The sequence below is a fragment of the Calonectris borealis genome, chromosome 3 (assembly GCF_964195595.1).
Source record: "Calonectris borealis chromosome 3, bCalBor7.hap1.2, whole genome shotgun sequence".
Taxonomy (NCBI): domain Eukaryota; kingdom Metazoa; phylum Chordata; class Aves; order Procellariiformes; family Procellariidae; genus Calonectris; species Calonectris borealis.
The window spans coordinates 28,694,288-28,722,283 of NC_134314.1; the positions used below are offsets into that span (position 1 = coordinate 28,694,288).

General features: G+C 41.2%; 2 protein-coding genes across 2 annotated transcripts; one reads left to right on the forward strand and one right to left on the reverse strand.

Moving 5' to 3' along the window:
- Positions 1-9,627, forward strand: BAG2 (BAG cochaperone 2). Its single transcript, XM_075145261.1, has 3 exons — positions 1-277; positions 6,513-6,622; positions 7,651-9,627. The coding sequence occupies exons 1-3, from the start codon at positions 129-131 to the stop codon at positions 8,049-8,051; spliced, it is 660 nt and encodes a 219-aa protein (XP_075001362.1). The 5' UTR covers positions 1-128; the 3' UTR covers positions 8,052-9,627.
- Positions 9,628-10,723: 1,096 nt separating this feature from the next.
- On the reverse strand, positions 10,724-27,502 carry RAB23 (RAB23, member RAS oncogene family). The gene is made up of 7 exons (XM_075145260.1): positions 27,238-27,502; positions 25,390-25,591; positions 24,477-24,562; positions 18,727-18,883; positions 17,101-17,183; positions 15,723-15,815; positions 10,724-14,871 (listed from the first exon to the last, which is right to left on the reverse strand). The coding sequence occupies exons 2-7, from the start codon at positions 25,542-25,544 to the stop codon at positions 14,732-14,734; spliced, it is 714 nt and encodes a 237-aa protein (XP_075001361.1). The 5' UTR covers positions 25,545-25,591; positions 27,238-27,502; the 3' UTR covers positions 10,724-14,731.
- Positions 27,503-27,996: the final 494 nt, after the last annotated feature.

Consider the following 27,996-nt stretch of genomic DNA (forward strand, 5'->3'; position numbering starts at 1 on the left):
AGGCGGCGGGCGGCGGGGCGGGCTCCTTCTTTGGCCATGAGCGAGGTGTCGGCATTCGGCCGCCGCCTGCGGGACGCGGGGAGGGAGCGGCCGCAGCGAGGATCCGCCGGCGGCAGCAGGCGGGTGCTATGGCCCAGGCCAAGATCAGCGCCAAAGCCAGCGAGGGGGCGCAGCAGCAGCAGTCCGGCGGGCAGCTCCGAGGCCGCTTCTACCGCTCCACCTCCATGGCGGACCGTTCGAGCCGCCTGCTCGAGAACCTGGACCAGCTGGAGCTCAGGTGGGGCTCCGGAGGGCGGCGGCACCGCGCCACCGCTGCGGCCGGGCAGGGCCGGGCCCGGGCGGGCGGAGGGGGCCGCGGCCGGGCGCCGCGGAGCCGGGGACCCGCCTCGCCCCGTGCCGATGGCTCCTCACCGCGGCCCGGCGGCGGGCGCGGGGCCTCCCGCCGCGGGAGGGGAGGGGAACGGCGCTGGGGTGAGGCTCCCTGAGGCTCCCGAGGGAAAAAGGGTCCCCCTTCGTCGGGGGCGGTGGGGGCAAGTTTGAAAATGGCAGCTGCGGCTCTACGGTGAAATAGCGTGGCCTGGAAATGCATGAAAATAGCAATATGTACACGAATGGATGAAAACAGACGTTTTTCAGGGACAGCGCAAGAGGCTTTTTTGGATTCGTTACCATTTAGGGTTTGGGGAGCCTTTGGGGATAGCGGGTTGCGTGCAGTGCCGGGGCAGCAGTGACACGAGGTGTACAAGCCCCGTGGTGGGTCGTGTCTGTCGTCCCGCTCGGTAGCCCCGTAGCCCCCGTCCCGCGTCTGTTGGGCAGGTGTTTTGTAAGAAGATGCAGGAAATCCGAGGATAAAACGTGGTGTCATTCGGGCTCTCGGAGGCTCTTGCAAGCCTTTAAGCCGCAATGCTGAATGCTGGCGCGTGAGGCTTCGCGTCTCCCGAACCTCCCTTTGCACTTAATGGTTCAGCTATGGATGTTCTTGTTACCCGTGTTTACGTCCACCTCCTCTCCTAAGTATCATAAATCATGTAACTATAATGTGAATAGCATTGCGTTCTACACCTTAGGTGTATTTTTCTGAAGTAATTGCGAATAGAATGCGTATTTCATCGTTGCGCCAAGACACGTCCTGTCTCCTCCTGCTACTGGACGTACCCCAAATTTGATTTTTTTCCCAGTTCGGCCGCATGAGAGACAATTCCTTGCCTTTAATCATCTTCTTCGTCCTCTCGGCGCTGTCTAATTACACAGTGTCCTTTCTGAGGTGGATGGATGCGCAGGGTGCCATGGGTGTACCACTGATTCACCTCCTGCCGGTACTGTTTCAACACACCCTTTCCTTCATTACAGCTGCATATTGATCAGCGGCTTCCACAGAACCACCCAGAATGTTTTTAGGACTTTCCTGTAATTAAAAGAGCTCCGTGGGATACAGGAGTTGCGTTTTCCCCTTTCTGCCTTCATTACTTTGCATTATTCAGGAGTGGACTTCATGTGCTATTATATTAGCCTTTCACTTAGCTTGATTAAATCTCCTTGAAGTCCTTCACAGACTTCTCTGAATTTGACTAAACAAAATCACTGTCTGCAAACAAGTCTCGCTGCTCACATCCAGGTCTAGCGCATGAATACATAATCACAAAATGAGCATCAGAATATGCAAAAATGTGTTTTAAATTTGCTGAGCGACTCTGAAACAAAGCAGACAGTTTGGCTAACCAGAAATTAAACCCCAAGTTAAACTTCCCAGTTTGCCGTGGGTCTTTCAAGCAGGCATAGTTCTAAATGCAGAACAGTTACGAAAAAAAGAGTCAATCTGCTTTGATTAAAGTCACTCAAGTCTTACTTTTTTTTCCATGCACAACTAATCAACATGCCTCATTTCAAAGTTATTTGAATGACAGGAGGAAGAGCTTCCACACTTCTTCCTTCTCCAGCCGGTTTAGTTTAGCTGTAGACCCTCGAGATGTTGCTTGTAAATATAATAAGTGAAAATTTGTCAAAGAAGTGTACTACACCCTTTAATTAAACCCCTCGACAATCCTCAGATCTCAACTTGCGTAAGGTCGGCCGAACCCCAAGGGAACCCTCATCCCTTCAGAAATGCTCTGGTTTGAACAGCCTTCCCTTCCCTCCCTTCCCTTCCACCGTGAAAGCTGCTTTTCCCACAGAACAGGGTGTTTTTGCACCTCCCTGCTAGGTGTTTGCGGAGGGACTTTCTTCTGTAGGGAAAGTGAGCGGGAAAGGGGGATTAATTTGGCTGCCAGGGAGCGAGCCCCCCGGCAGGGGTGGCAGAGGGGGGCAGGTGGCACGCTTGTCCCGTGTAAAGGCTTGGACCTTCTTGGTCTTGCCCTGGCTGCTGGCGAAATGCCAGGACATCTCGGGAGCAGCTGGAAGCGGGACCAGAGTCACCGTGTTCTGGTGGTTGTGTTAAGTGAACGTGCAGTGCTGGGCGTAATGATACATGAGATGTGTCAGGCTCTTGCTTTTACTCTTTTTAATCTTAATTTTTTGTGCTTTTTCTCCTGTTCTCCTTCGGAACGACCGTATTCCCCCACCATTCATTTGTACATTCATGGGACCACTCACCTGAGAACGGAAACTCAGCTCAAGCAGCTGAGGCTGCCGGGGTGATGACCCCCCCCGCGCTTTGTCTCCATCCCCTGTGCTCAGCTCCGTTTCAGGGAAGAAGCTGCACTGTCTTCAGATGTTTCTTACTTCCTTTGAAAACTTATCTGCACCTCCAGTGCACCAGCTTTAATAGTCAGCTATTTAAGTCAGTCGGTAGTTTAAAGGACGGAGTTATTGCAGCTGTCATAGGAAAGCGGGTATCGAGTTGCTCACGTGGAAACAAAAGCGCAGGCTGGCCCACCTGTTCCTCGGGGGAATGCTCTGCTCATGTGAATGGTATGTAGGAAAGAAAGGCACTGCGGCTGATGGCTCTCGGACGGGGAAAATCAGAAGTAAGGAATGTTTTTTTAGTCTTAGATAATGGATGGAATATTTAGTTGATGTTCAAAGCGACAAATACACTCCAAAGTAAAAATATGATCGGATGTTTTCCTCTATTGGGAAAAGACCATACTGCTATATCGAGATAATTGATAATTGGGCATAAAATACGAGGTTTTTTGTGTTCTCTTTTCTTTGCCTTCTGTTCTTTGGTTGGTTGTTTTTTTGAGACTTGGACTGCGTTTTCCACCCTTTTCCATGGCAGTCACCTCTTCCAATCTTTGTTTTTTTGTCCCCCACCCCAAGAAAGTAAAGATTTATGCAAACCTATGAAGTTAAAGCACATTTTAGGAAAGAAGTTATGAGAGCTGACCGCGAGATGTGGACCTGACGCTTTTGCAGTGAGCAAGGAGAGAAAGGTGTGCGGTCCCTGCCGGGGCCGGGGTCTTCCCGGCTGTGGCCTGGGGGCCGGGAGGAGCCGGCGGGACCCATGCCAGCGCCTCGGTACAAGCCGGGGCGGCAAAATAGCATGAGGCTGTGGTGGGTATCTCACCTTGATAAAGCCCCCCAGCATCTTCTCTGGAGCATTAACTATTTTCCTGAGGCTGGTGTGAGTGGTTTCCTTGGTTTTTGGTTTTTTCCCCCTAGAGCGCTGTTCCGAAATGATCCTGTCCCGATGTTTTGACCTCCGTGCGATGCAGGTCCCTAGCAGCTGGCCGTTTCCTCCGCTCCCTCGTCTTGCCTTTCTCAGGCCATTTCCCCGCTCCTTCTCTTCGTGCGTGTAACTCCCGCTGGCGGGCTGCTGCGGCGCTGCCTTTGCTGCCGGTGTGCTGTCGTACCACACTGTGCCTCCACCCTGCCCTCGAGAGGTCTCTGAAAGCCAAGGAGTTTATTTTTTAGGGTTATTTAGTCCTGTCACGCTGCTCATAATTGGTCAAGATGGAAATTTTTAGAAGGGATAGTGGAGGGTTGGGAGAGTCCTGACGTGCTGCTTCCCTCTCCCTTTGCCCTGGCGCAGGAGCCGGTGTGCCTCCCTCACGTGCCGTTACGCGGTGCCGGGGTAGGCGCTCATTTTGACTGCCGTTTATGGAAGCAAATACACTAAAATTAAAATCCCAGTGGATTTTAGTTGTGTGGCACTCGGTATTGCAGTTGAAAAAGTGGTTAAAATAATTCCCAAGAAGCAATTACTGCAAATAAAATAGTTCTTAAGATTTGGTTATATGACTTTCTGTAAAATAATGTCAATCAAAGCTCTAGTTGGTAAATTATGGAGGTTTTTTGCAGTATACAATCATTAATTCCAATAAGTTGGCTTTTAGGTCCTACCTCGCATACCAGTAGCGCTTTTGGAAGCAGTGATGTTTTAGGCACTCTCTTTTGAATTGCACCAATTCAGGATGCATCTCTGCAATGCCGTTTTTCCACATTCTTCACAGGACCCAGCAAAGCCTGTGGAAATCCCGGATTGATCCATCTGCAGAAGGCAGACCTTTAATTTTTAAGTCAGTACAATGATATACTGAGTCTGATTTAAAAACACTATTAAAATTGAAATTCTACACTTCCAAATTTTAATTTGAAGCTTTCCAGTGACCACAATGCATTTTTTAAATTGTGAAAACACTAGTTTTTTAAAAAGGCATGGCAAGGCATTTATGAAAATATTGCTAGACTTTCTAAATTATAAAGTGCAGACATCTGAAGTATGAAGTGACTCCACCTGCCTCATTGCTCTTACTAACCAGTCCAAAATAATAATTAGAAGTATTCGCTCTCGGCAAGAATTTGCATTTCATATTAACTTTTCCCACTCCTCCTCAGAATGAACATTAAAGGCAAGGCCTGAAGCTTGTGCTTTCACTGACTAAATTAGGCTAAATATTTTGTAAAACAGAACCATTTCGTGAGCAGGCTGCATGTGAAGTGTGACTATTTATATCCTTAAATGCCCCCATTCTGCCTTTTTTTGCCCTCTTTTCTCTTACTGCTGTTTTTCCGAAGTTACCTGCCCTCAGCCAGCCTTTGAGGAAGGAGCAGCAGCTCCATACCTCTCTCATCAGACAAGCCCTTATCTGTAGAAGCAGCGAGGATGAGCCACCACCACCATCTCGGGGCAGCGTCCAGTAATGTTGAAGAGCGCAGAGCATCTAAGAGACTTAACAATGTTTTGGTTTGTTTCCCTTTCTGGCCAGGTTTAATAAACATTTCAGGATAGATGGATTCCAGATTAGAGCAGCTAGACCTCCCGAGCCGTGCGTTGAAAGCATCCATCAGCCAGCTTCACGTGATATTCTGCTTTTCTGTGGGGTCTGGGAATGCAGAGTTGACGTTTTTTGGCAGAACTCTTGCAGCCAGTTGCAGCTTGGCAAGTCCTCTACAAGCCCCTGCCCTCAAGCCTCCAGGACAAAGCCACGGGAGGGGGATGTTTCCCTCTTGTCCCCGGTCTCCAAGGCAGACAGTTCCCAGGTGTGCTTCTCTAGAAGACTCGGCTGAATGCAAAAGCCCTCTCCCTAAAACCATGGTGGAATGAGATGTGAATTAAGGAACTAGACTCATATTTCTAGTATGGCATTTTCACGTTGCCCATGGCCAGGTGGGCCCGTAACCTTATGGCATGAGGAGGAGGGCAGACTATGGGCACGCAACCATGCGGCTTACCGAGACCGTGTAGTAATCAGGGAGGGCAGTTTCTGATGGGCTTTCCCCTCACCCTCACCGCATCACGTGTGAGTTCCAGCACAGTGAACAGGACTGGAGCAGGGATCGTGTTTTGGCAGGAACCGCGTTTCGTGGTTCCCTGCAAGCCCAGAAATAGGAGCTGCTCCCACAGAAGCTTCCTCCCCGTGTCAATCACAGGGAGCATTGCTCCATGGAAGACACCAGTGACCGTGAGGGCAGGCGGCCCAGCATCTTCTCCCAGCGACCAAGGCACGCCATGCAGGGGGAAGCCCTTGTCACGTCAATAAAAGTGTGTGAGCTTTGTCCCCTTGCCCGGTTTTTTCTCTCTCCATCGTTCGGCTACAAGGCGGCGTTTGAGTTTTCCGGCGGGTTTGTTGCTTTGTAGGTGGGTCCTAGGGGTTCTGCGCTGCTGGCCACGGGGGAGCCAGGCCCCCTTGCAGCCTCCATCCCTGCAGCTGCAACTTTCGCCCCCAAGTTCCCTGATGGGGACTCGGTCTGTTTCTCTTCTAGTTAAGTGGCTGATTATAATTGCCCGTTAGCTATAGCACTTCTGGGAGGGGGCTGTAGTGCCGTCAGCCTCCGGATATCCAGACTGACCGCGGAGTAGGATAGAACAGCACTGTCAGTAAAATGAAAGATTTAAGTCTAATTGAATTACTGTTGTTTTGGGTTTTTTTTTCCCCCCAATTTATTTGTTTTCTTAAATTATATTGAGCCTTAAAAAGTGAAGCTAAGGTAAGGAAGAAGGTCATGAAATCAGAGAGTCTGGCACATGGACACTTAAGACCTGACTGTACTTCTTAAGCTGAAGTTTAAAAAAACAGTTCTTGGCAGCTATTTTATTATTTAAACATTTTGTTTGGTTCAACCATGTTCAGGGTAGAGGCTTTCCGTGACGCAGCATCTGCTATGGAACAAGAGAAAGAAATCCTGCTAGAAATGATCCACAATATACAGAACAGCCAGGATATGAGGCACATCAGTGAAGGTGAGAAGCTGCTTTGCCACACCCTCCCCACGGACCCAAAGTCAGAACAGCCCGTGCCTTAGGGAGCGGCTCCGTTTGATTGCTTGCTGCTGCTGGTGAAGGCACGGGCATTGGAGCCAGCTAAGGTTACTGAAGGGCCATCCGTTCGTTACCCCGGGGTCCCCTTTTTCTTGAGTGTGTAAATTCACATACTGCTCAGCTGGATGCTCTACCATGAATGTCACTACTGTCTATGTGAAAGCCCATACTCAGTTCGCTGATGTATTTTCAAAATCAGGGTTACTGCGGCTCAGCTGAGGGAGAGAAGTTGATGATAACGATGATGCTTAAATATAGTTGAAAAACCAGCATTTTAATGGCTTTGACTACTGGACAGGCACGAGTGCTACAAAGCGTACGGCCTGCAAGAACCTGATGATTAAGATCATTGTCATGGTTGTGAGATATGTGGCTTTAAATACATTCCCTAAATCTGTATGTTTTATATTAGGTGCCTTAAATTGCTGGTTTATTGCCTCTTCAAGAGCCTACATGTTAAATATGTTTTGTCTATATTCTAGGAAAAAAGCTAAGTTTTCAGAAAATAGAAAACCATTTTTTTCATAGGCCCTAATTCAGAAATCCGTTTTCTCTTCATGGCCTTTTGGGGTACTGTCTAAATCTCTCCCTCACAGTGGCACAGAAGGTCCTTAACGTGCCTGTTCTGTTAATGAGTAATGTTTCCTGATAATATTGTACGCTTTGCTTTAATGTGACACAGCAAGCATTGTGTCAGCAGCGGAAAAGCATTGCTTACATTTTCAGTAGCACTTAATGCCTCATTTCAAATGAGAAGACGGTGTGGAATCAGTAGGACTTAGGCAAATGCAAAAAACTCATTTCTGGTCCCTGGAATTCTTGTTGATTGTCACTTACTTAAAAAAACAACCTTGTTTATTGCAAAGTTGTAGCAGTTTGATTGTCTTGATGATGTTATTTGCACAGGAAAGTATTTGCCTGTAACCTAGAACACTTTGTTTCTGATTTAGGTGAGAGAGAAGAACTTAATTTGACTGCTAATCGTCTGATGGGCCGAACCCTCACTGTGGAGGTTTCTGTAGAAACCATCCGAAACGCCCAGCAGCAGGAATCCCTACTGCACGCCACGAAGATGATTGATGAAATTGTCAATAAACTTCTAGATGATTTGGAAGATGCCAAAATCCGCTTAATGTCGCTTTACGGTGCGTGCACATCTGACGTGCCAGCAGGACCCATCGATCAGAAATTTCAGTCTGTGGTCATCGGGTGTGCCATTGAGGATCAGAAGAAAATCAAAAGGCGGCTAGAGACTCTGCTCAGAAACTTGGAAAATTCTGAAAAGTCAATCACATTGTTGGAGCATCAGAAATCATCTGTTCGACAGTCTTGCAACAGCAAACAGGATTAAACTATCCTCCTGGCTACCTCTGGCAAATCGCAGGATGAGTAAATCTCTATAAAAAGCACACAGAAGCTAAGAAAAAAATTCTCTTACAAGCATGCGCATATACAGGCATGCACATGCACCGAAGTATCCTTGATTGTGAGGTGTGAGCATTTAATGGGTTTTGGTAGCATTGGCATTTTCTTTTGGCAATAAAGAATGCTATCAGGAGTTCTCCTGTAGAGTCAATACCGCTCTATTGCAAATTGTAATTGTGCTTCTGCTGAACTGTCAGAAACCATCAAAATCTAGCCTTCCCTCCATTCTCCTGGTTTTTTTTTTAAAGTGAAGTTGTTTTGTCATATAGTGAGATTTCAGCTTTTCTCTGCTGTATACATAGTGTGCAAACCAGACTTTTGGGGAAGAAAGACAAATCATGGCAATAAATCAAAACCATTAATAAACCGTATATTGTATTTTCATAAATATTACCATTTATAATTTGAATAATTTGGCACTATTCATAAGCGGCTCACAGTGCTTGCAAGAGACAGGCAGATACCTCCAGTTTGTAACTGGTAGTGCAGATTTGACTTATTTTGACCTAAGTTACTGCTTTTTTTAAAAAATTCCTGCTTCTGTTTGCCTTCCACTTTCCTAAATCCTGTGTTATCTGACCCAGAGGAGGTCTGTGATACAGCCATCGCTACCCTCTCCTGTGCTTTGAGATTGCATACTGACGTGCCACATCCATCAACGATCCCAGATCTGAACAATCTAATTTTAAAACCAGTGATACTGTCCTTGAAGTTTCTTTCAGGCAGTCCTACCTGTAAGACACAGCAAAAGACGCCTTTTTTTTTCCTAACTGTAGCTTCATACTGGCTATCTTAAACATGTATCACTGTTAAAGTAACTCAAAATAGCTAAACATAGTTGGCATCATACACAGAACAGATCCACAAAAGAACAGATTAAAGTTTTTTTTAAAGTACTATCTGTTGTCAAAAATCACAGAAGACAAGGCTCAGCAAGCAGAAGATAATTAGGACAAAGAAGGTGTAAAAAAACCCAATGAACTTTTGCTCCCATTCTCTCCTGAGCAATAAAACAAGGCTCTGCTCCACTTCTCAGCATAAGCTACTCTTGGAAACAGGACATTTGTGAGCACAAAACATTTTCTCAGGGATGCCCGAAGGTACCCAGGTGTTTGCAGCGGTTCTCTCAGGGTCTGGCAGCAGAAGCCACCTCCAACGGCCACCCGGCTTCCTGAAGCTGAACACGAGACGGCTGCGCAGCACATAAAACCCCCACCCAGAGAGTGTCAAAGCTTCAGTTTTCTCAAGATCTTCACTCAAGTGTAGTTAAGCACTTCCCTGACCTAAAAATGTGTGACCATAAAAATGTGAGTTTTTTCACATTTTAAGATTTTCTTCTTGCATAAAACATTGCTAATTAATCCTTATTGGGGGTGTTAAGCAAGCAAATTGTTTTTCTGTGTGCAGAACTGCATGCAAGAGGAAACGAGTATATTGCCTCCCAGATTCCTGAGATACCCGGGTAAAGAGATAGACCCAGATGCTGTGAGTTCTGTTTTACTAAAAGAAAAAAAAAAAAAAACAACAAACCAGTGACTAGTTACCTGTCTCTTCTCAGAAAATGCATCAGGCATCTTTGATACATTAGTAATATTTTAATTAATGCCACTTGCAATGTCTACAAACACTCACTTAAACCTTGTCACTGTATTAGCCAGACCAATCATGAAAAATAAAATTACCAGAAAGAGCAGAACAGAATCTGTACTTTGTATTTGAACTGTGTGGTGGAGAAATCAGAGGCAAGAGCTCAGGAACAGCACTTCTGTTGGACTGGGGTGCCCACACTTGTTCCTTTGAGGGTCTCTAATGCGTGCTGCCTTGGTTCCCAACTGTTCCCAACACATGGACTAGAATCAAGCACACAAGTTTCCCGAGCAGATTCAGGTTGCACAGCTACAGGGTTATAGCCATTTCTTTGAAATTTAATACACTGACAATTTAATGTAACCACAGAAGTAGTGACCTGTATCAGACGAAACAGTAATCAAATAAACATGGTCAAGTTGCATGATAGAACTAATGTCAGTTACAAGAGACCGGCAGAATTAACTCATAGGGATTTTACAGGAATGGCGTACACAGAATATTCAGTTTCAAACATTTATTTTTCCACTTGAGGATTTACTGTAAGTTATGTTGACTTTTTTTCCTAAAAATATATTACATTTACTTGAGATCACGACGGTGATAAAAACAGTTATGTACATTATCTGTTTTAACCATTCAGATTCACATGAACTTGCAAATAAGAGTAAGTCATCTATTAGTAACAATGCATCTTTATCCTCACAATGAGAATGGTATTTCTCCTGGTCCAGATTTTTGCTTTTTTTGACAACTTTAGTCGGTTCTGCTGAACCACATTTATTTCAGTAAGAGCAGAAAGAACACTCACTCCACAAATTATTTAGCAGTATTATCCTACTACTAGAAACCTGAGAATGAGTCTAGTTCAGTACTCGGACTCACCTGGCTTTGAGATGACTCATACAGAACACTTCTGTGTCATGGAACTGTTTGAAAGTTTCTCTTATTCTACTACAGCACCTTTCATCTTAAATCTAAGCATTGCTGCATTTTTTCTTCTATAATTTTGATTATCTCTTTGGATGCCATATTTAACAGAGAGAAGTATTTTCTTCTGTCAATGCTATTTGAGCATTAAAAAGAAGATACGCGCAACTGTTGCTTCCTACAAAAAGATGGTAAGGTAGTTTTGATGAAATCAAGCATGTTGGACGACGCTTGCTCTCTGCCTTACGTACAACCAGTGTTCAGGTACTGCCACTTCAGCCAAAGGTCTACGATTACATTTAGAAAAGCAGTAGGGGCTTACGTACCGTCTCTAGAATCCAAAAAGCATGTTTGTTGGGTTGCTGTATGACTGAACTCCCACAAGAGGGTTCTGCAGTGCAAATAATTAGTTCTATTATTAACTGGTAACTATCAACTTGAATAGATGAATTAACGGGTTCAAAGTGCACGTTCACCGAGTGTTACGCATGTACCCCTGCATAACCTCCAGGCAGTACAACGTGTTCAGCTGCTCAATTCCCTTCAGCTAACAAACATCTACAGAAGTGATGCAAAGGAAAACTATGTGTCAGATATGTTGTAGCCCAATAACGGAGAGAAAAAAAAAGACAAATTTTGCCGAAGCCTTAAAAAATTAAACAGGAAATCAGACTGACAGTATGGTAATTCAGGCATTTTGACTCAAAAAGGTAAGCATTGCCTTAAGAAATACTGAAAATAAGAAAGCTCCCAAATTGTCTTAAGTGGAACATTTAATTTTTTTTTAAATTAACCACACGCACAAGCACAAAAGTCTTAGTGTGATCAATCTTACAACTTTGAGATTTGTTATTTCCAGTTGGAAATACATCCCTAGCATTACCGCTTCGCATCAAATGATGCCCCACTTACTGGGAGAACACCCATTCACTGAATGGATACAACACGGGAGTGACAGATGCTTTAGTGTCATACTCTTTAGTGAATGCTTATTTCACTAAGGCATTAACAATTACTGACGTTTTCTACTAGTGGTAGCATTATCAGTTGAAAGCAAAGGATTTTGGCAAGATTCAGATAATACATCCAATGAGCTACTCAAGAGATATTAACAGATAAAACAGGAGTGCAGTTAGCTTAGTCTCACAGAACAAAACTTTGTGTCTTGTGGCAGGAACATCTGTTGCTCCTAAAACCAGGATGCCGATCTGCCACGGCTGTAACAGAGAGCCGAGAGCTACATCCTCTTCCACCATGCAGTCACACAGATGCACAGAGAAGGGCATTTTTACTACCAGCTCTGCACCTGTAGGTTTTGGTAACTAAAACACATGATATTTTAATGAGAACACTTTGAACGGAGAATGGGGCAATGTTTATAATAAATATTCTTCACAAGGGACAATGCGAGCGCTAAACACTTAGGCATGTCTCTTCATCCAAAATGCAAAAGTTACTCCCACTGAAGAGTGATGAGAATACCTAAGGATTCCCGCAATATGCAAGTCATCTGGTTTACATCTACACATTATCCCCAGTAGGATAAAAATTAAATTTTCAAGCAGCGTACATGCAGAGCACTCGCCAGAAAAATGCTAACTTGGACAGTCTCCATCTCAGTCGTATTGGAGAACAAGCACTGCAAAGTCACGACAAAGAGCGAGCTGCTTTAGATTTAAGGTGGGAATGAAATTAAAACTCACTGCTGCAAATATACATTCCTACATTAAGGTACGTGTACTAAATTTCAACATATCCTAAATTTAGCAAGTCTGTCAAGTCGCCACCTATGAAAATTTCTACTGAGTTTTCAGTCCTCAAAACAGTGGTTTATAATGACAGACCTTAAATACAAATGGCTTATGTAATAGTACAATGTCTACAGTATTACATGTAATAGTACAAATGGTCATTACATGTAATAAAGACATTTTTCAGTACTCTGTACAAAGTCAAACAAGGCAAAAAAGATGTTTCAGATACTTTGTGGTTTTGTTTCTTTTTCAAGAAAAATGAATAAAAAATATGAAACCAGTAGACAGACAACAAAAGGTAAAAGTTTCCATATTAAAAACAGGTGTCAAAATTCTTCATGCATAAAGGTGGCCCCATGATGTACAATCATAAGTCTTATCCTAAGTACCTTACTTCTTAAATTGCTAAGACAGACAGGACTTGGCTCCATTTATACATACATAGAGTGATTAAATGCACTTGTTAAAAAATAAAGGCCTTTATCCAAGAGAAAATATAGGAAACATTACGGTGAAGAACACACAGTTTTGCTGCAATAGGAAAGGGGATCGAGCGCCTTGAAGGCTGCCTTCTTGCTGGCAACAAGAGATGCTCTAACAGCTTGTCAAAGAAATAACGGTACTCGGTAGAAAGTCTCATACAGTAAACATAAAATACAGAGTTCAGAGATCTTTAGTGTTTGCGCATAACTTGCCACCCACTTCTCTCCCTGCAGACAGTGGGAAAAAGAGTACATTTCAGTTTTCATACTCATTGACTTAGAAACAAAGTAAGTCAAGCTTCCTACATTAATTCACACAGTGAAAAGTCCTTCTTCCAAAAATATACAGGATCACTCGACTCATTTTCATTCTCATACACTATTTAAAAAACTATTAAAACTCTGAATTTTTTCAAGCAGCATATTTTGCATTTGTCACCGGCAGGTTTGTTGTAGAAATCCTAGAAAGTTAAAATTATATCATACCATACAAAAACATGTAAACAAAATGGATATTTTTTAGAAGGCATGCATGCTCTTGAAGAGGATTAAAAAGTGTTTATTTTTGGTAAATAAAAGATACCTTGCTTAGCATTTTTAAAAGCACCTTAGTGATTTAGGAGCCTAAGCCCAAATAACTTTAATTTAGATTTGGGCTCCTAAACATCTAAATCAATTCTGTAAAATTACTTAAGCACTTTGAAAAATTTTTGCCATGTCTCTGATCTTGCAGAATTAGATTTTCTGCAACCAGCAGCTAACTTTGAATCTGAGACAACATTCAAGAATGTCTCATTAATGTAATTCAGTCATCAGCTGCAATTTTTTGGATCCTCCATAACTTAGTTTATGCTATCTATGAAAAATTTTTCCAAAGATAAATATTTTGTGACACCACTTTGCAAGTTCCTTTTTCATAGACAACACAGGATACAACAATCAAATTTGAACAGGAATATGATTATATGTTCCTTCTGAATAGCTATTAGTGTCAAAGACTCTGTTATTTGTTCAACCTGTTAAGACTGAGAAAAACAAACTTACAAAAACATCTGTAGCACAGCATTAGGTAAAAAGAAGGAGCATTTTTGGCACCACACATTTTTAAATTTAAGCTTTTAGGCCCAAAGTATAGCAAGTTAAATGTACACAGTGGCAGCTGGGAAAGCCTCATCTGAAATGCAACATTTTTAAAGGAAAATTTTTTTTGGAAGATGCTATTTTATGATCATTAGCTGATCTCCAAGTAACGTATACACTGGAATTTAGCCTACATATTCATACCAAATGTTTACATATATTCCTTAGCACTCATATATATATAATACAAGTATATTGCACTGACAGAACTGCCAGAATCTATATTAATATAGTCAGGCATAAAATGTAGTGTCTTCTTTTTGCTCTTCGTTTATCTTCTTAGTGTCCTGACTAACCAATTCTAACATTTTCTTTGAAATTTAGTTGCAAGATTGCTGCTTTACCTTGGGCCATAGCGATATGGTCTGTACCTATACCTGTAAGTATTATCCTTAGGTTAAATGTGCTTTGCAATTCAGCAATACCTAGTTCATAGCTCTGTAAATAATTCCTTGAAAAAGGAGAAGCTTGCCTAATTTTTACAAAGTGCACGGGGCAGCCACGGCTCTGTTTTGCCACCAGGTGTCTCACTCTACACACCAAAAAACACTGCATCAGCAAGTTTATCTAAATCCACCCTCTACCAAGGACCCCATAGGCACAAGATTTGCTAAAGCACTGGTAAAAATACCTCTACAGCTGGCTTTATTCTGTACTCAATTGCACAACTTCATCCAATTCACTGGGTTGGTTTTTTTCCCTCCAAAAGTCGTCTAAGGTATGCTGCAGTTGCTAAAAGGACTTCTGTTTTTCTTGGTCCTCTGTTTGTTTGGTCTAAGGTTGATGACATCTCCACCATTAAGAGTGCTAGAATTTTGGTTGGAGTGACTTCCACCAGCTGTATTAAAAACACCTACAGAATTTAAAGACAAGGAAAGTATTTGTATTTCTTTACTTCCTGCAAGCATAGTACATTAACGCTTAAGACACAACACTAAGGCATAGTAGTGCACTTCAAATGCATACTCTAGTTTTTAAAGGCTTTCTCTGTTTCTGGGTCAATTTTTGAAGTAGAGCCAGTTGGAATTATTAGCCAGGCAGTACTTAAAGCTAGTATACATCTATGTAATTGAAGGGCAGCATATGCACACATCTGCATCTGTGTATGTTACTAATTGCATGGTAACAAAGTTATGGTTAGTTGAGTAATATAACAAAAGAAAAACATGAGTATTTTAAAGTTAGAAACTTTGCTGAGATAAAGGTAAGGAAAAAGCGTGAATAAAAAGGGAGTGCTTTAAGGAAAATAAATGAACTGACTCAGAAATGCTTTAAAGAAGGACTACAGAAGTTCAGTGTTCCCTTACAAAAGGCAGTTTACAAAGGCCTTCTGATTACATGCCAGATTCTTTCACCATGAGTCTCTTGTAAATCCGCACCAAGATGAGTAACGCTAATACTAATGACTTTGGAAAACCCAACAAGCATCCTTTCTCAAGTCCTTACACAATGTTTGTTTAAACAAATTTAATAAAAGGGCACCTGTCAAACATTAGCTAGAAACTCCAGTACATCAGTTTGACATCTTGTAACTTTAGAGTCACAAAGTTATTTTACAGAAGGAAAGGGGACGGTATCCTCAGATAGGAAGGTAATAATTAGAACCTGATTCACCTTGTATTAAGTCCGTAAGAAAACAGATGAGACCATAAGCTTTGATGGCACAAAATACTGACTTCTGGTTTTTTATTACAGTATACATACCAATCTTGTTACTGCTTGTATGTACTAGTTCTGGATCTTCAGCTGTTTGTTGCTTGAGCCTTTGAAGATATTTATCAGCCAAATACTTAAAAACTGGAATGTTAAAAAGAAAAAAAGGTACATCAGAGTATGCTTAAAAATAATCTTCATATCAATAATAATACCTTTGTATCAAAATTCTTCATGGTGACAAAAGTGCATTTGACACCACAGGTTTAGCACAATCTGGTTAAGTGATTCTCTCTTGGCAGGCCTGTGTACCTGAGCAAAATCCAGATCAGTCCGATGTCTACCCAAGTCTTACAGTTTGCAGTACTAGGGTCCTACACACCAGACAGAAACATCTCAATACTCCTGTAATAAAGCTGGCACGTACATTTTGCCAAATGTTCCAATTCATGCAGCTTGGAACTTTTTTATATTATGTAGGAATTTAATATATATATTTTTTGCAAGAAGCCTTAGAATAATAGCAGTCATGTAAAGTAAGGCCATTAATAAAACTTGGCAGCAACATTTTTCTAATTCACTAATGCTACCCTCATTTGTATTGGGGTATAGAAAGTCTACCTAGGATTTTGAAAAAATCTACAACTATAGGAGAATTTTCAGAACCTATATATGTTACGATTATTTACATTTGTAATTAATAACTCATGTAAAGATGATACAGAAACACTTTACATTTTCTCTTGTAGATGTTTTTTCCAAGGTGTATGACGTTAATGGAGGAGAAACAATTAGTTTACTATTAAGTTTGCCTGATTAAACAAAACATAAGTTATCAGAGACTACAATTCATGATTATTCAAACCCACCCTGCAAAAGATAGTGACTGAATTTTATAACAGTACTCTTATTAAATTAAATATATACATTAAAAAGTGATACTTGGGAACTAGTAAAATATCATCAGTAGAAAAAACACTGCAAGAAATCCAATCTTTTAACGTACTTTAAATATAACTAAACTATGAAATAATAGTTTATATCAATTATTTATTAACAATTACAAAATAATCTGTTCAACATTTTGTTTACTGTAATAATTTAACTTCTACATATAATTTTTTTAAAAGCTCAGTGCTTACTGACAGTCATTAGAACTAAGCAGCCTTAACACATTGGCACTTCTAAATATTGAAGCTATGCACTGTTTGTGGAAGAGAAAGGAAAGACGTACACAAAGAAACAGGCCTACAAATAATTACACCAAGTAATTCTAGCTATATTTAAAGTGTGCTGCTAAGAAATACAAAAAGGATTGCCAACAGCATGCAACAACATGGGAAGTAACAGATCAGCTCCAAACTAGAGAGATGTACACTTCTATACAGCAGTGGGCAGGACAGACACCTACTCTGCTGTTATCTCGTACCTTCAGTTACGTTTAGGTCTTCCTTCACAGATGCTCGGTAGAACCTTAATTTTAGTTTTTTTGCCAGTGCTTCTGCCTCTTCACTGCACAACAGAAGAAGACTTTGTAAATACTGATTTGTATTATTTGTCAGCATTTAGTCTCATAAGCAAAATGCTTCGTGGCAAGTTAAACATGGCAAGGTGGATTAAGAAACTCAGTCAAAAAATACCTGATCCTTAATTTCTTTACAATATCTCCACTATAACAAGGTACTTTACATGCAGTTTCTTTATGACCAAAAGTAATTGCTTTCCAATATTTATTGACTTCATTAACTAAAATTTCCCAAGGGTTCGAAAACAGGTGTCAGTGAAACCAAAAGGAAGGAGGCTGTAATTAACAGCACTAGAATCAGAATAATTACCACTGCAAAGTCAAAACAACAAAGTAATCCTTAAGTATATTTTAATAAAGCAGTAGACTATGCAATCAGATTAGTGCAGCGATGAAATCAAGAATTACTTTTTTCTGTGAAGTGAAAGAGAAGTTGTGCTAAATTTTAAGGAAAAGCTGACAGAACTCATGAAAGTTTCACCAAGGCAAATCATGTCATCAGAAAGATGAAGTTACTGAGGCAGATGGAGTATTCCGAGAGCAAAACCTAAGTGACATACCATGAATAAAGAAGGAGTTCAAATGCAATTTTGCTTTTCCTTTGAAAGATTCTCAGTATTCTTTGCAGAGGCAGTAGAAGCTGATTTATGCCATCAATGATAGCAAACAGAGAACAAAGAAAGCCAGTGCAGGAAACAACAAAAAGAATAAATAATTTAAATCTCTCAAGAAGACAGTAGAAATAAAGAAGTGGAAAATGATCAACTTCGTCATGCAGTATTTTCTACATGATATGCTGAGGTAAATAAAAGTTAGCATTTGTTAAGCTGATTTTATGGCAAGAATGAAACTGGTCATATATACAAAGGCAGAATGAACTGACAGTAAAATCTGCAAAGAAAAATATACTGAAGAAGGATCAGCACCATGCAGTTTGAGAATATTAACAGATACGTATTTCTATGGAGGTATAATGTTTTGCTAAAAATGAGCAATAAAAACAAATTAAAGAAAAGCGAAGCAAAGAATACTAAGATACTTTTTCAAACAACCTGTTTAATACTTCTTCGTCATTTTAGCAAACATTCACTAGCTGAACTAGACAAGGTAATTTCACTGATGCACAGCACAGTTTAACACTAACTGTAAATTTTAACAGGAGAGAAAATTTAGTTTTAGAATTTCTGATCTAAAAAAAAAAAAAAAAAAAAAGAACCATATCATGGCACAACCAAACTCTTCATGCTATTCCTCTATTTTTTTGGCTGACACTTCAGAAGGAGGCGTGAAGCAAACAGAAAGCTCCTAGCTTGGCAAGCACATCTGGCCAAGTAACTACACTCATGCAGCAACACCTGTCACCCGTGGTTCTAGGGCACATTTTGATGCAGGGCATAGGTTTGACAGCCTAGATATCGCAAGTCTTCACCAGAAACTCCGACAGTTTTGGTTTTGGTTTTTTTTTTTAAAAAAACAGTGTATACAGGGGGCATATATTGTTCTTTAAAAACGGTAAGATAAAACTCCTACTTCTTTATACAAGAGTCATCAAGAAGATCGATCTTATTCTGCACAAGAACTGTGGGAATGTCTCCAACTTCGGTCACCACTTTCTCCTTCCAGGTAGGGATTGCTTTGAAGGACTCTCTGTCAGTAGTAGAAAACACAAGAACACAAGCCTGGGCTCCTAAAAATACACAAATCAATTACAAATACAAATAAATACAAATCAACCAACAAACATTAAAAAAAAAGAAGTATCATATATAATGTATTTCAAATATGAGGGATTTTTCAAGTTTCTCCCATAAAAGTGCACTTCTACCACCAGCTTGTGTCAAACCAATGGTCATAAATTCCACAAATGAAAATAGATTGCCATATTATTTTGATCATTATACTCATTCTTCATGATGGCTATGGGTCTGCTACCTTTCAAGCTATTTCCAGCATGGTGCATGTACGCAGGGAAAAGGAATAGGAGGGGGTGTGGAAAGGCTGGAAAAAGAGAAAGGGAGGCTTGCTTATTGCTCATTGTTTTCCAGACAGCTTAATGGAGACCAGAAGGTAAATATTTTTCCGTATGCAGTATCTGTAAAGCACACTTCACATTATTCTTTGTGCTACAGTAACCTGGATTTTGTAACGCAGAAAACGTTTCAGAGAAAGCTGCGATTATTTCAAGTAAATTGTTTAGTAGCTTTTTGGAGAAAATAAGTGTATTTCTAATTCATACTCATTTTATCACAGCACTATGATAAATTATACAAAATGTTTTGTACCATTTTTGTTATGGTTTTGTAACAATCTTAGCAAACAATAGTTAAAACCCATGGATACTGAGAAGGTACTTCCACACTTGAAATATTAGTGAGTGATCTTTTGACTGTCCAGTTGCCCTTTGTCATCCTCAGGAAACTACTTTTCTTTGCGCATAAACGCATGGAGAAACACTTTATTATTTATATGCCTTTAATATACTTGATATTTAGTAACAGTGTAAAAGGAATAGATGGCTAGTATCTTTGAGACTCCAGTGTTACCTTGTGGCGAATATTCCAATCTAATTACATATAGCATGAAAAATTATTTCAGCAGTATGGATCTTCTTTTATCTATGACTTTCACCATTCCTGTATTCTGTTCTTCTTTGTATTTCTTTGACACAAAGCACTCTAGTTCTTTTCTTAGGTTTCCTTTTATTTATCTTTTCAAAGTCAAGTTCAGTCTATCTTTACGAAAGTTTTCCTATGCGATTAAGACCCTTCTACGGTTTTATACAGAACAATAAGAACTGCCCTCAGAATTACAAATCAAGCTCTACCAATAAAACAGTAGCAATGTAGTCTTCCATAATCTTCCCTATTACTTGTGTTCTAAAATTTTGTTTGTTTTCCCTAATGTCCACACCATATTCTAATGTATGCAATTCTTCTGATGCAATTCCACTTAGAATTCTGTGAGATAGGTGTAAAATTGTTGTGGCTTAACCCAGCAGGCTTATTCTTTCCAAAGCAGGTTACTTTGCATTTGTCAATGATGAATTTAACCTATCGTCTCACAGTCTAGCTTAATAGCGCCTCTCAAGGTCTTTGCTCTACTGGAGATGAGAATATTTATTAAAAGACTCTCACCATCTGTAAACATCATCTTGTTCAGTCTTAAGACTAAGAAATCCATTGTGAAGTTTCCACTCTAAGGCACTTTCACTTCATCTCTCTCCTTCCACCCATTCCTTCTGAATGCTAAAACACGGAGATAACTTGGTAACAGTAAGTTTAGAGGGAAAAGTCCTACATGTGGTAGGCAAAAAGGGGGTGACTTACAACATCAGACCTCCTTATTCAATTCAGATATAATACATGTAGAATGCAGTGGACAGGGACAGTAAAAATAGCTCCGTTTGGCCATATTGCTTTTTAAAGAGAATTACACAATAGGCTCTGATAAGGAATCAAACTGAAGTATTTTTGAGGACCTTCAAGATTCTGACATTTAAAGGTTCTTACCAGGAAGTTAACAAACAACAGTAAACAGACGTGTCTTTCCTCATCAAGAGATATACCTGTATATCAACGATGACAAATTCTCTACATATATTCTACATGTAATTGTATATTTCCAAATGTCTGCTGAAGATTTTGACCACTGGATGTAAGAAATATCAAAATTTACTAATCCAATAACCCTGCAAAATGCTTATTTAAGAAGAGAAGAACAAAAGGAGTATTCTTCTCATGCTCAATTCAAAACAATATCAAATGTGATCTTTCTGAAAGTATGCTTCAGTATAGGGCAGAAGTTAGTATGGCAACAGAGTTCACCAGAAGATGCTGCAGGAAAGAGATCCTACTAGGTAAATTCTTTTCATCTTTTAAGAATATTGCTAAATACTCAATACTTTTATTGAGAACATAAACAAGTTTAAGAAATTATAATGTCCATGTAGGAGCTCTAAGGAGAAAAAAAAAAGACAAAACCCAGGATTTAGGCATTGAAACACCTTTCTGTATGCAGAGGTTGACAGTATTCAGAAGTCAGTAACGTTATCATCTCACTCATCTACTCCAAATGGAGTCGTACACCGTCTTTGTCATACAACAGATTGTGTACAACAACAGACATCAATAGCAAAGGCACAGGACAGTGTCAGACAGGAGCATAACAGCTAAAACCAGGATGTTCTCGATGAATATATTAAATCAAAGTTCTTTTGTAAGAAGCTGTTTTGTAAAGCTACTTTAAAGTACTGAAGAAAAGGCCATTGGATTTTTTTGTATGCAATTACTGCTTTGATAACCCCTGTATCTTTATTTTAAAAAGGTTCCAACTGGCTGCAGAATCACTGATATGATATTCATACCTAGACTAATTCAGAAAAAACTTAAGAGAGTAGTGCTAGCATCTCTACTTGATTCAAACAGAGCATGAGCTGGTCAGCTGAGTAGGTCTCAAAGATCCTCAGCAGACTATCGCACCCTCACAGGCTCTGTAACCGTATTTTCTCCTTTCATAATGGTACAAAGCCTATGTAATAGAAAATATGTAAAGAAATTCCTTGCTATGAGTGGACTCACAAGGGTGTTATGCTTGGCACCTATTTGTTTCACTCTTCTGTTCTTTGCCTCAGCTTTTTCAGGCTGTAACAGAACACACACGTTCACTATAAAATTGACGGTGGCTCCTTCAACCTTAAACTGAGATAAAATGCAAGGTCAAATGATAGCATCATCCAGTTGTTCTTGTTTACTGTTGATGTTCTAACTGCTGTGGATCCTGGCTGCCTTCAACAGACTTAGCAGGGTTTAAGGTCTCACTAAAAGTATCCAAAAGAGGGCTGCCTTGCTCCAAATTGGACCAGAACAGTCTTGCAGCCCTCCCATTATTATAGTTACTACAGCCAAAAATGGTTGACAAGTGCAAGCTAGAGCAATACTATGAAGAATTGAGAATTATAAAGTCTAATTATCATGCAACAAAATGAGAAGCGTGAGAATTTGGCTAATCAGCAACTGAATAACAGACTAATGGGCAAGATGTCCATTTTCCATCAAAAACCTAACTCAAGAGATCAGTGGTAGCGAATGGAAGAGGTTGTACGCACAACTAAGTGATCAAATACTGCTTTGAGAAACATCTGTAACATGTACAAAACACATCGTGCTGCTAATGACAGCTTATGTGCTTAGCATATAAATGAAGTTACCTAGCCAATTAGAAAATGTGTGACTTCCATCGGATAGAAACTGGTAAGATGCATGACACAATATAAGAAATTATTAAATACATACAGAGCTTCCTTCAACTCTTTGAATTTAGGCTGCTGGACTCCTTGCATTATATGATTATATATGATTATATATATTATATTATATATATATTTACATATATATTATTATATGATTATATGTAGCATGCAGCTACACTGGCTGCGCATTCTCTCCTGTACATAGAAAACCACATGACAAATCCACTGTCAGCTCCAATTTTGTTTCCCTGCAAGGCTGAATGAATTTGGTCCCTGGACAAGAAGAGCTGAGAAACAGGCTCTGAAGCACTCACTGTGTGACCATGCATGAGCAGCTGATCCCTGAAGAACTGACAATACATAAGGTTCCAGGAGAGTATGTAAGCCCTAGCGTAATGACAGTGGAACAGTGACGTGTGGGAGAAGCAGACCTGGAAGTAACAGCCAGCACCTACCTTACAGGCATCCTCCCCTTATCAGCAGTAATTGGCAATGAAATCCTTGCATTTCCAAAGTAAGGTTGACCTCTTGCTTCTATAATATGGTGCTTGCAGACCTGATGCTAACCAAAATGGCATTCCAGGCTCTTACAATTTCCCTTGTCCTTCATGAGTCAGTCTAGTGCAGAACAGACACTGTATCTAATAGCTTGAACTGTTAATATATCCATCATGCTGTCTACAATGTGTATCCACAGGATGACTTATGTCCTATTTCACAGCAGCCTCTTCAGTATAAAGATCTTGAAGGTAGAGATCTAACTGCACTATGCTGGGCACGAGTCATGAGCAAGATTTCAGGATACTCAAGGTATGTGCTAAGTGAGTCCAGTAAGTGTACTTTCAAGTTCTTCTGAACACTCCATATTTTAGCATATCATTGCCAGTAATTAGGAGAAAAAGACTTTGGCTTGGAACAACTGAAGAGAGCAAAGCACACAAGAGAACTGAATGCCAGGAGAGTAAAAAGGAAGCTCCAAGAGAATCAAGTACTACCTTCTAAAATTCGTATGTTCAACTTGTCAGCTGTAAAATAACAGAATGATCTATTTCCACATGAGGATAAAAAGAAATAGGAAAAGAAATATCTTTCTCTGAAGGAATGGTAATCATTAATTACAAGTGACAACCAGAAGTATTAAAAAAAAAAAAACCCAACCCTATTAGTTGCCAAAAACAATCACGAAATATAAGAAGGTCAGAGGACTATACCACCCTGAAATAGCACAGCATAACTATTATTTTATCTCTAAATGAGGTAATTTTTCCAAGATTTTATACCATAGCGATATATTTTTCCCAGCCATCAGGAAATTAGTTTGACAAGAACTGAGTAATGGAATCTTTGCCAAGTCATTCTCTCTCTCAAGTTAAAAAACAAAAAGGAAAGATTTTCCTTTGTTTTAACCATTGTTAAATTATATGCAAAGAAAGCCCGAGTATGCAATTTGTAACTGGCTAAATAGATAACCTACCTTTATATCACCGATAATATAGTTTCTATTTTACGAAGTAAATACGCTTTCCTTATTACTCCGTTGTGTTAACGTGCTCAAGGCAGCCTGTACTAGTAAGAGAACTGTTGTGCCTAGTAAACTATCCTTGTAGGATGACTGGCGGATTTTTTTTCCCTGGGATTAATTTCTAAGTTCTTCAGCCATAGTTTTTTGAAACATTTACAAATATATGTCTTACAAAAGTAAGAAAAGGCTTTTAGAGGGAAAAATAATAATTTTGCATTTGATTGTCTGAATGGCTACATTCTGTGCAGCTTCTGTGCAGATATTTGTCTCATTTTGTTCTATGTTTTTTAAAGGGCACTACTGAACATCCTGCATAAAGGAATAATTAAGGCAAGGATCTTACATGAAGGGGAAAAACATTTAAGAACTGAAAGAAGTGAACTAATAATGCTTTGCACAGACACAAAATAACTAAAATTCTTAACACAGAGATAGGAAAATATCTTGGAGATGTGCAGACCAAAAAAAAAACCACAACCAACTGCTAAATAACAAACACGGTATTTTCACCTCTATAGTAGGCCTTAGTTATTGCATCAAATTCTTCTTGACCCGCAGTATCCCATAACATTAGCCTGACATCTTCATCATTAACTCTGAAATAAAAGAGAGTTTTGCAATCAATACAACAAACGAGCAATTCAAAACAACTGACATGGAAATATTTCTATGTCTACAATATAAGAGTAATTCAGTTCAGATTTTACTTCATTTAAATATAACACAACTTAATATTGATAATGGTTCACCTCTGTAACATGCTATAGCAGTACTCCCTCAATTACATTACATGTTCTTTTCTCACAATCCATATTACATTTTCCCCTTCTTTTCCTCTTCTTCCTCTGCATTTCCCTCTATGAGGAACAATAATATAGACTTCAAAACAAAACGTAGGTGCCTGAATAATGGTTCTTTTGTCTTTTTCATTAGCTTACAAAATTTATAGAATTTTCTTACTTCTCATTACCATAGCATTTTCCATTTTATCAAACATAATTGGGTATTATCTGCTTATATTACATAAAGAGACTAAATCTATAGCATATTTAATTATTTTTCCCAGTTATTTTAATCTATATTGGCTAATAAATTTGTGTAATTGTTTTATCATAAGTACTTCTACTTCCTCCACAAGAAATTAAAAAAAAAAAAAATCAACAGGTGGTAGAATACAAAGGAAACTTGTCAAAAAGCTTAGTACATCAGAGGTTCCAAATTTTATTTTGCTAAATCTTGTATGGAAAATAGAGTGATATAATTTTAGCCCACTGTGCAAGAGAGAAAACAACTCCCTCTACTGTGCTTTGCAGACAGCAGGCCTTGTTTCAAGTCTTTGTAAATCTTAGGATTACAACAGAAGGATTACAAAGAAGTAGAAGGAAAGGTAAAAAACAATAGTATGGCATCTGTTAATACGTACTGGATTTGTCTTTCCAGGAAATCTACACCAATAGTTTTCTTGTAGTCTTTTGTAAAAATCCCCTTGCAATATCGCTGAATCATACTGGACTTTCCAACAGCTCCGTTTCCTACTACCACCACCTTGATGGCCACCTCCATATCTTCTTCCAACATCTTTGTAGCCCAAGTGACTCTCTAGTTTACTCAGGAAACTATCGATTCTGTAAACAAAGTAAATAGCTATGTTCATAAAAATGTTGTGAACAGAAAGCAGGAGGAAATATGATCACACATTAGGATTCACAAAGATTGTACAATTTATCTTCAGCTCTGCCACAGACTGTTTAAGTGACCTCAGGCAAGTTTTTTAGGCAGTCTGTACTTTGATTTGCCACTTATTAACTGGAAATTAATATAACTGTTCATAAAAATATATCCTTCCACTGTACAAATGTATTGTCATGTCGATTATGTTCCTGATGCTCCACTGCTGACACATACAAGACGCTCAACTGATCAACCTAGCACGTAGCATGAGTCTGAAGTATGGCAACTTCTAACTTCAGCCACTGTTCTCTTATACCCAGTTCAGATAGCGTCACCTAACACCAACTCTGATGCTTTGAAGACATAAACCTTTCTGTGATTATATCCCTTACGCCAGTTCTTATAAACTCGTCTAAATTTGTCTTTCTGAGGAAGTCGATAAAAATCATAAATTTGTATGCTCTTATTCATTTAATTTTTGGCATGTGAATTAAAACACTAAACGTACAAATATTATTGGGTAATTCTGAAGATAATGCATTTTCCAAAGGTCTTTTTTTTAAAACAAGAAATTGAATAATCCAACTGTCTCTAAACATGTTTAGATAATTTACCTTATCAACACACAAGTTATTTTCATTTAAAAAGCCTGTATTATAAGTATATTAGGTGTGATCATAATCTCACAACACACAGCCACTGCAGGGGAGCCACCTAATTTCTCTCTGATTTAATTTTGCCCGTGTACACCGTACATTAACTAGAGAGAAAGCCAAGTTGCTGAAGTACACGGACAAAGTTCACAGCACAAGCGGTTCTAGCAGACACGGATATTTTTATATAAGCTAAAATTCCAATGTGCAAAAATGGAAAATAATCTATTGGGCTTACTAGAAAGATATTTCATTCAAGTTTTGGTGGGTTTTTTTAATGAGGAAGAAACGGAGGCACAGACGACAGCTAAGTTTCCCCCGCGTTTTGCTGTGCCGGCATTTCATGGCAGTAACGCTCCGCATCTGCAGAGCAGCAAATTTCCCCCCAAGAGGTAAGCAACCCTCCTTTCAAAAGAGGAGAAAATACACCTATTTTTAAAGACTTTGCCCATCACCACACACACGCAGCCCGTGCTGGAAGAGCCGGGCTACCCAATACCCTCGCTCCGCCTCACCCAGGCAGGTAATGTTTCTGGATTGCCTTTGGTTGCATTAAACATTAGCACACATACATTTTTATCGGCTATTCGGCAAGCACCGCTAGAACTGCCGCTAGGTCGGCCCCCAGGAATCCGGATGGCCATTTTAAGCGAGGACCTACGCTCGGCGGAGGCAGCCGTTGGGTGGTCTCCGCGCAAGGGGCTGCCCGCGGCCACCTCCCGCCCTGCCCGGGAGGCGCCGCCGCCGCGGCCCCGCTGAGGGCGGAGGCTCGGCCGGCCACCCTGGCCCCCCTCCCGCGGCCTCGGCCCCTCCGGCGCCCGCCCCACCGCCTCCCCGGCCCCGCTCCCCGCCAGCCCGCCCGGCCCGGCAGCACCCTCCCGCTTCGGGGCGCCCCCAGCCGCCGCCGGGGCCCCGATTCCCGTCCCCCCGCGGCCCTTCTCACCAACCCCTTGCAGGAGCGGGGCGGGCGGCGCTCCCTCAGCGGGCACGGCGGCGGCTCCACCTCAGCGGGCACGGCGGCGGCTCCACCTCAGCAACGGGGAGGGAGGGAGGGAGGCAGGGAAGGGGGGAAGGCGAGAGGAAACCGCTCGCTGGGGCCGACCCAACCCGGACGCACATCCTGGCTCCCCCGCCCGGAAACGCCGTCAGGACCGGGGGCGCCGCTCGGGGAGGCGCCCGCCCGCTGCCTCCGCCCCCGCGGCGGCGGCCCCCAGCTGGGGCGGCGCGGGGAGGAGGGGGTGGCGGCAGAGAAGCGGGAGGCGGCCGGGGCGCTCGTCGCGGACTGGGCAGGCGCGGGGGTGGGGGCTGGCCGGGAGCCCCTCCCGCGGGCTTTGGTTTCGGGGCCGTTGGCCGCTCGAGTCGGGGGAGAAGCGAGGGAGAGGTGGCGGATGGGATCTGCCTGCCTGTGAGAGGTTTTCGTCTGGGTGCTTGAGGAAAGATCCGGGCAAGGCTGACCTTCCCGGCCCCAAGGTGCATTCATCCCTGTCTCGCTCCCTACCCGGCGGCCTTTCTTCCTCGCCTCATCTTCCATGGAACACAAAACTGCGTGTGGCCATCCGTCGGCTTTCCTCAGACTATCACCGAAGGCAGCTGCCTTCCTGTGGGTAGTACCCATTTTTTTTGACCAAGGTGTGACCGCGCCAGGTCTCAGCCCATCACCGTGGCACATGGTCTGCCAGCTCCCACACTTTATATAAAACAGGTTT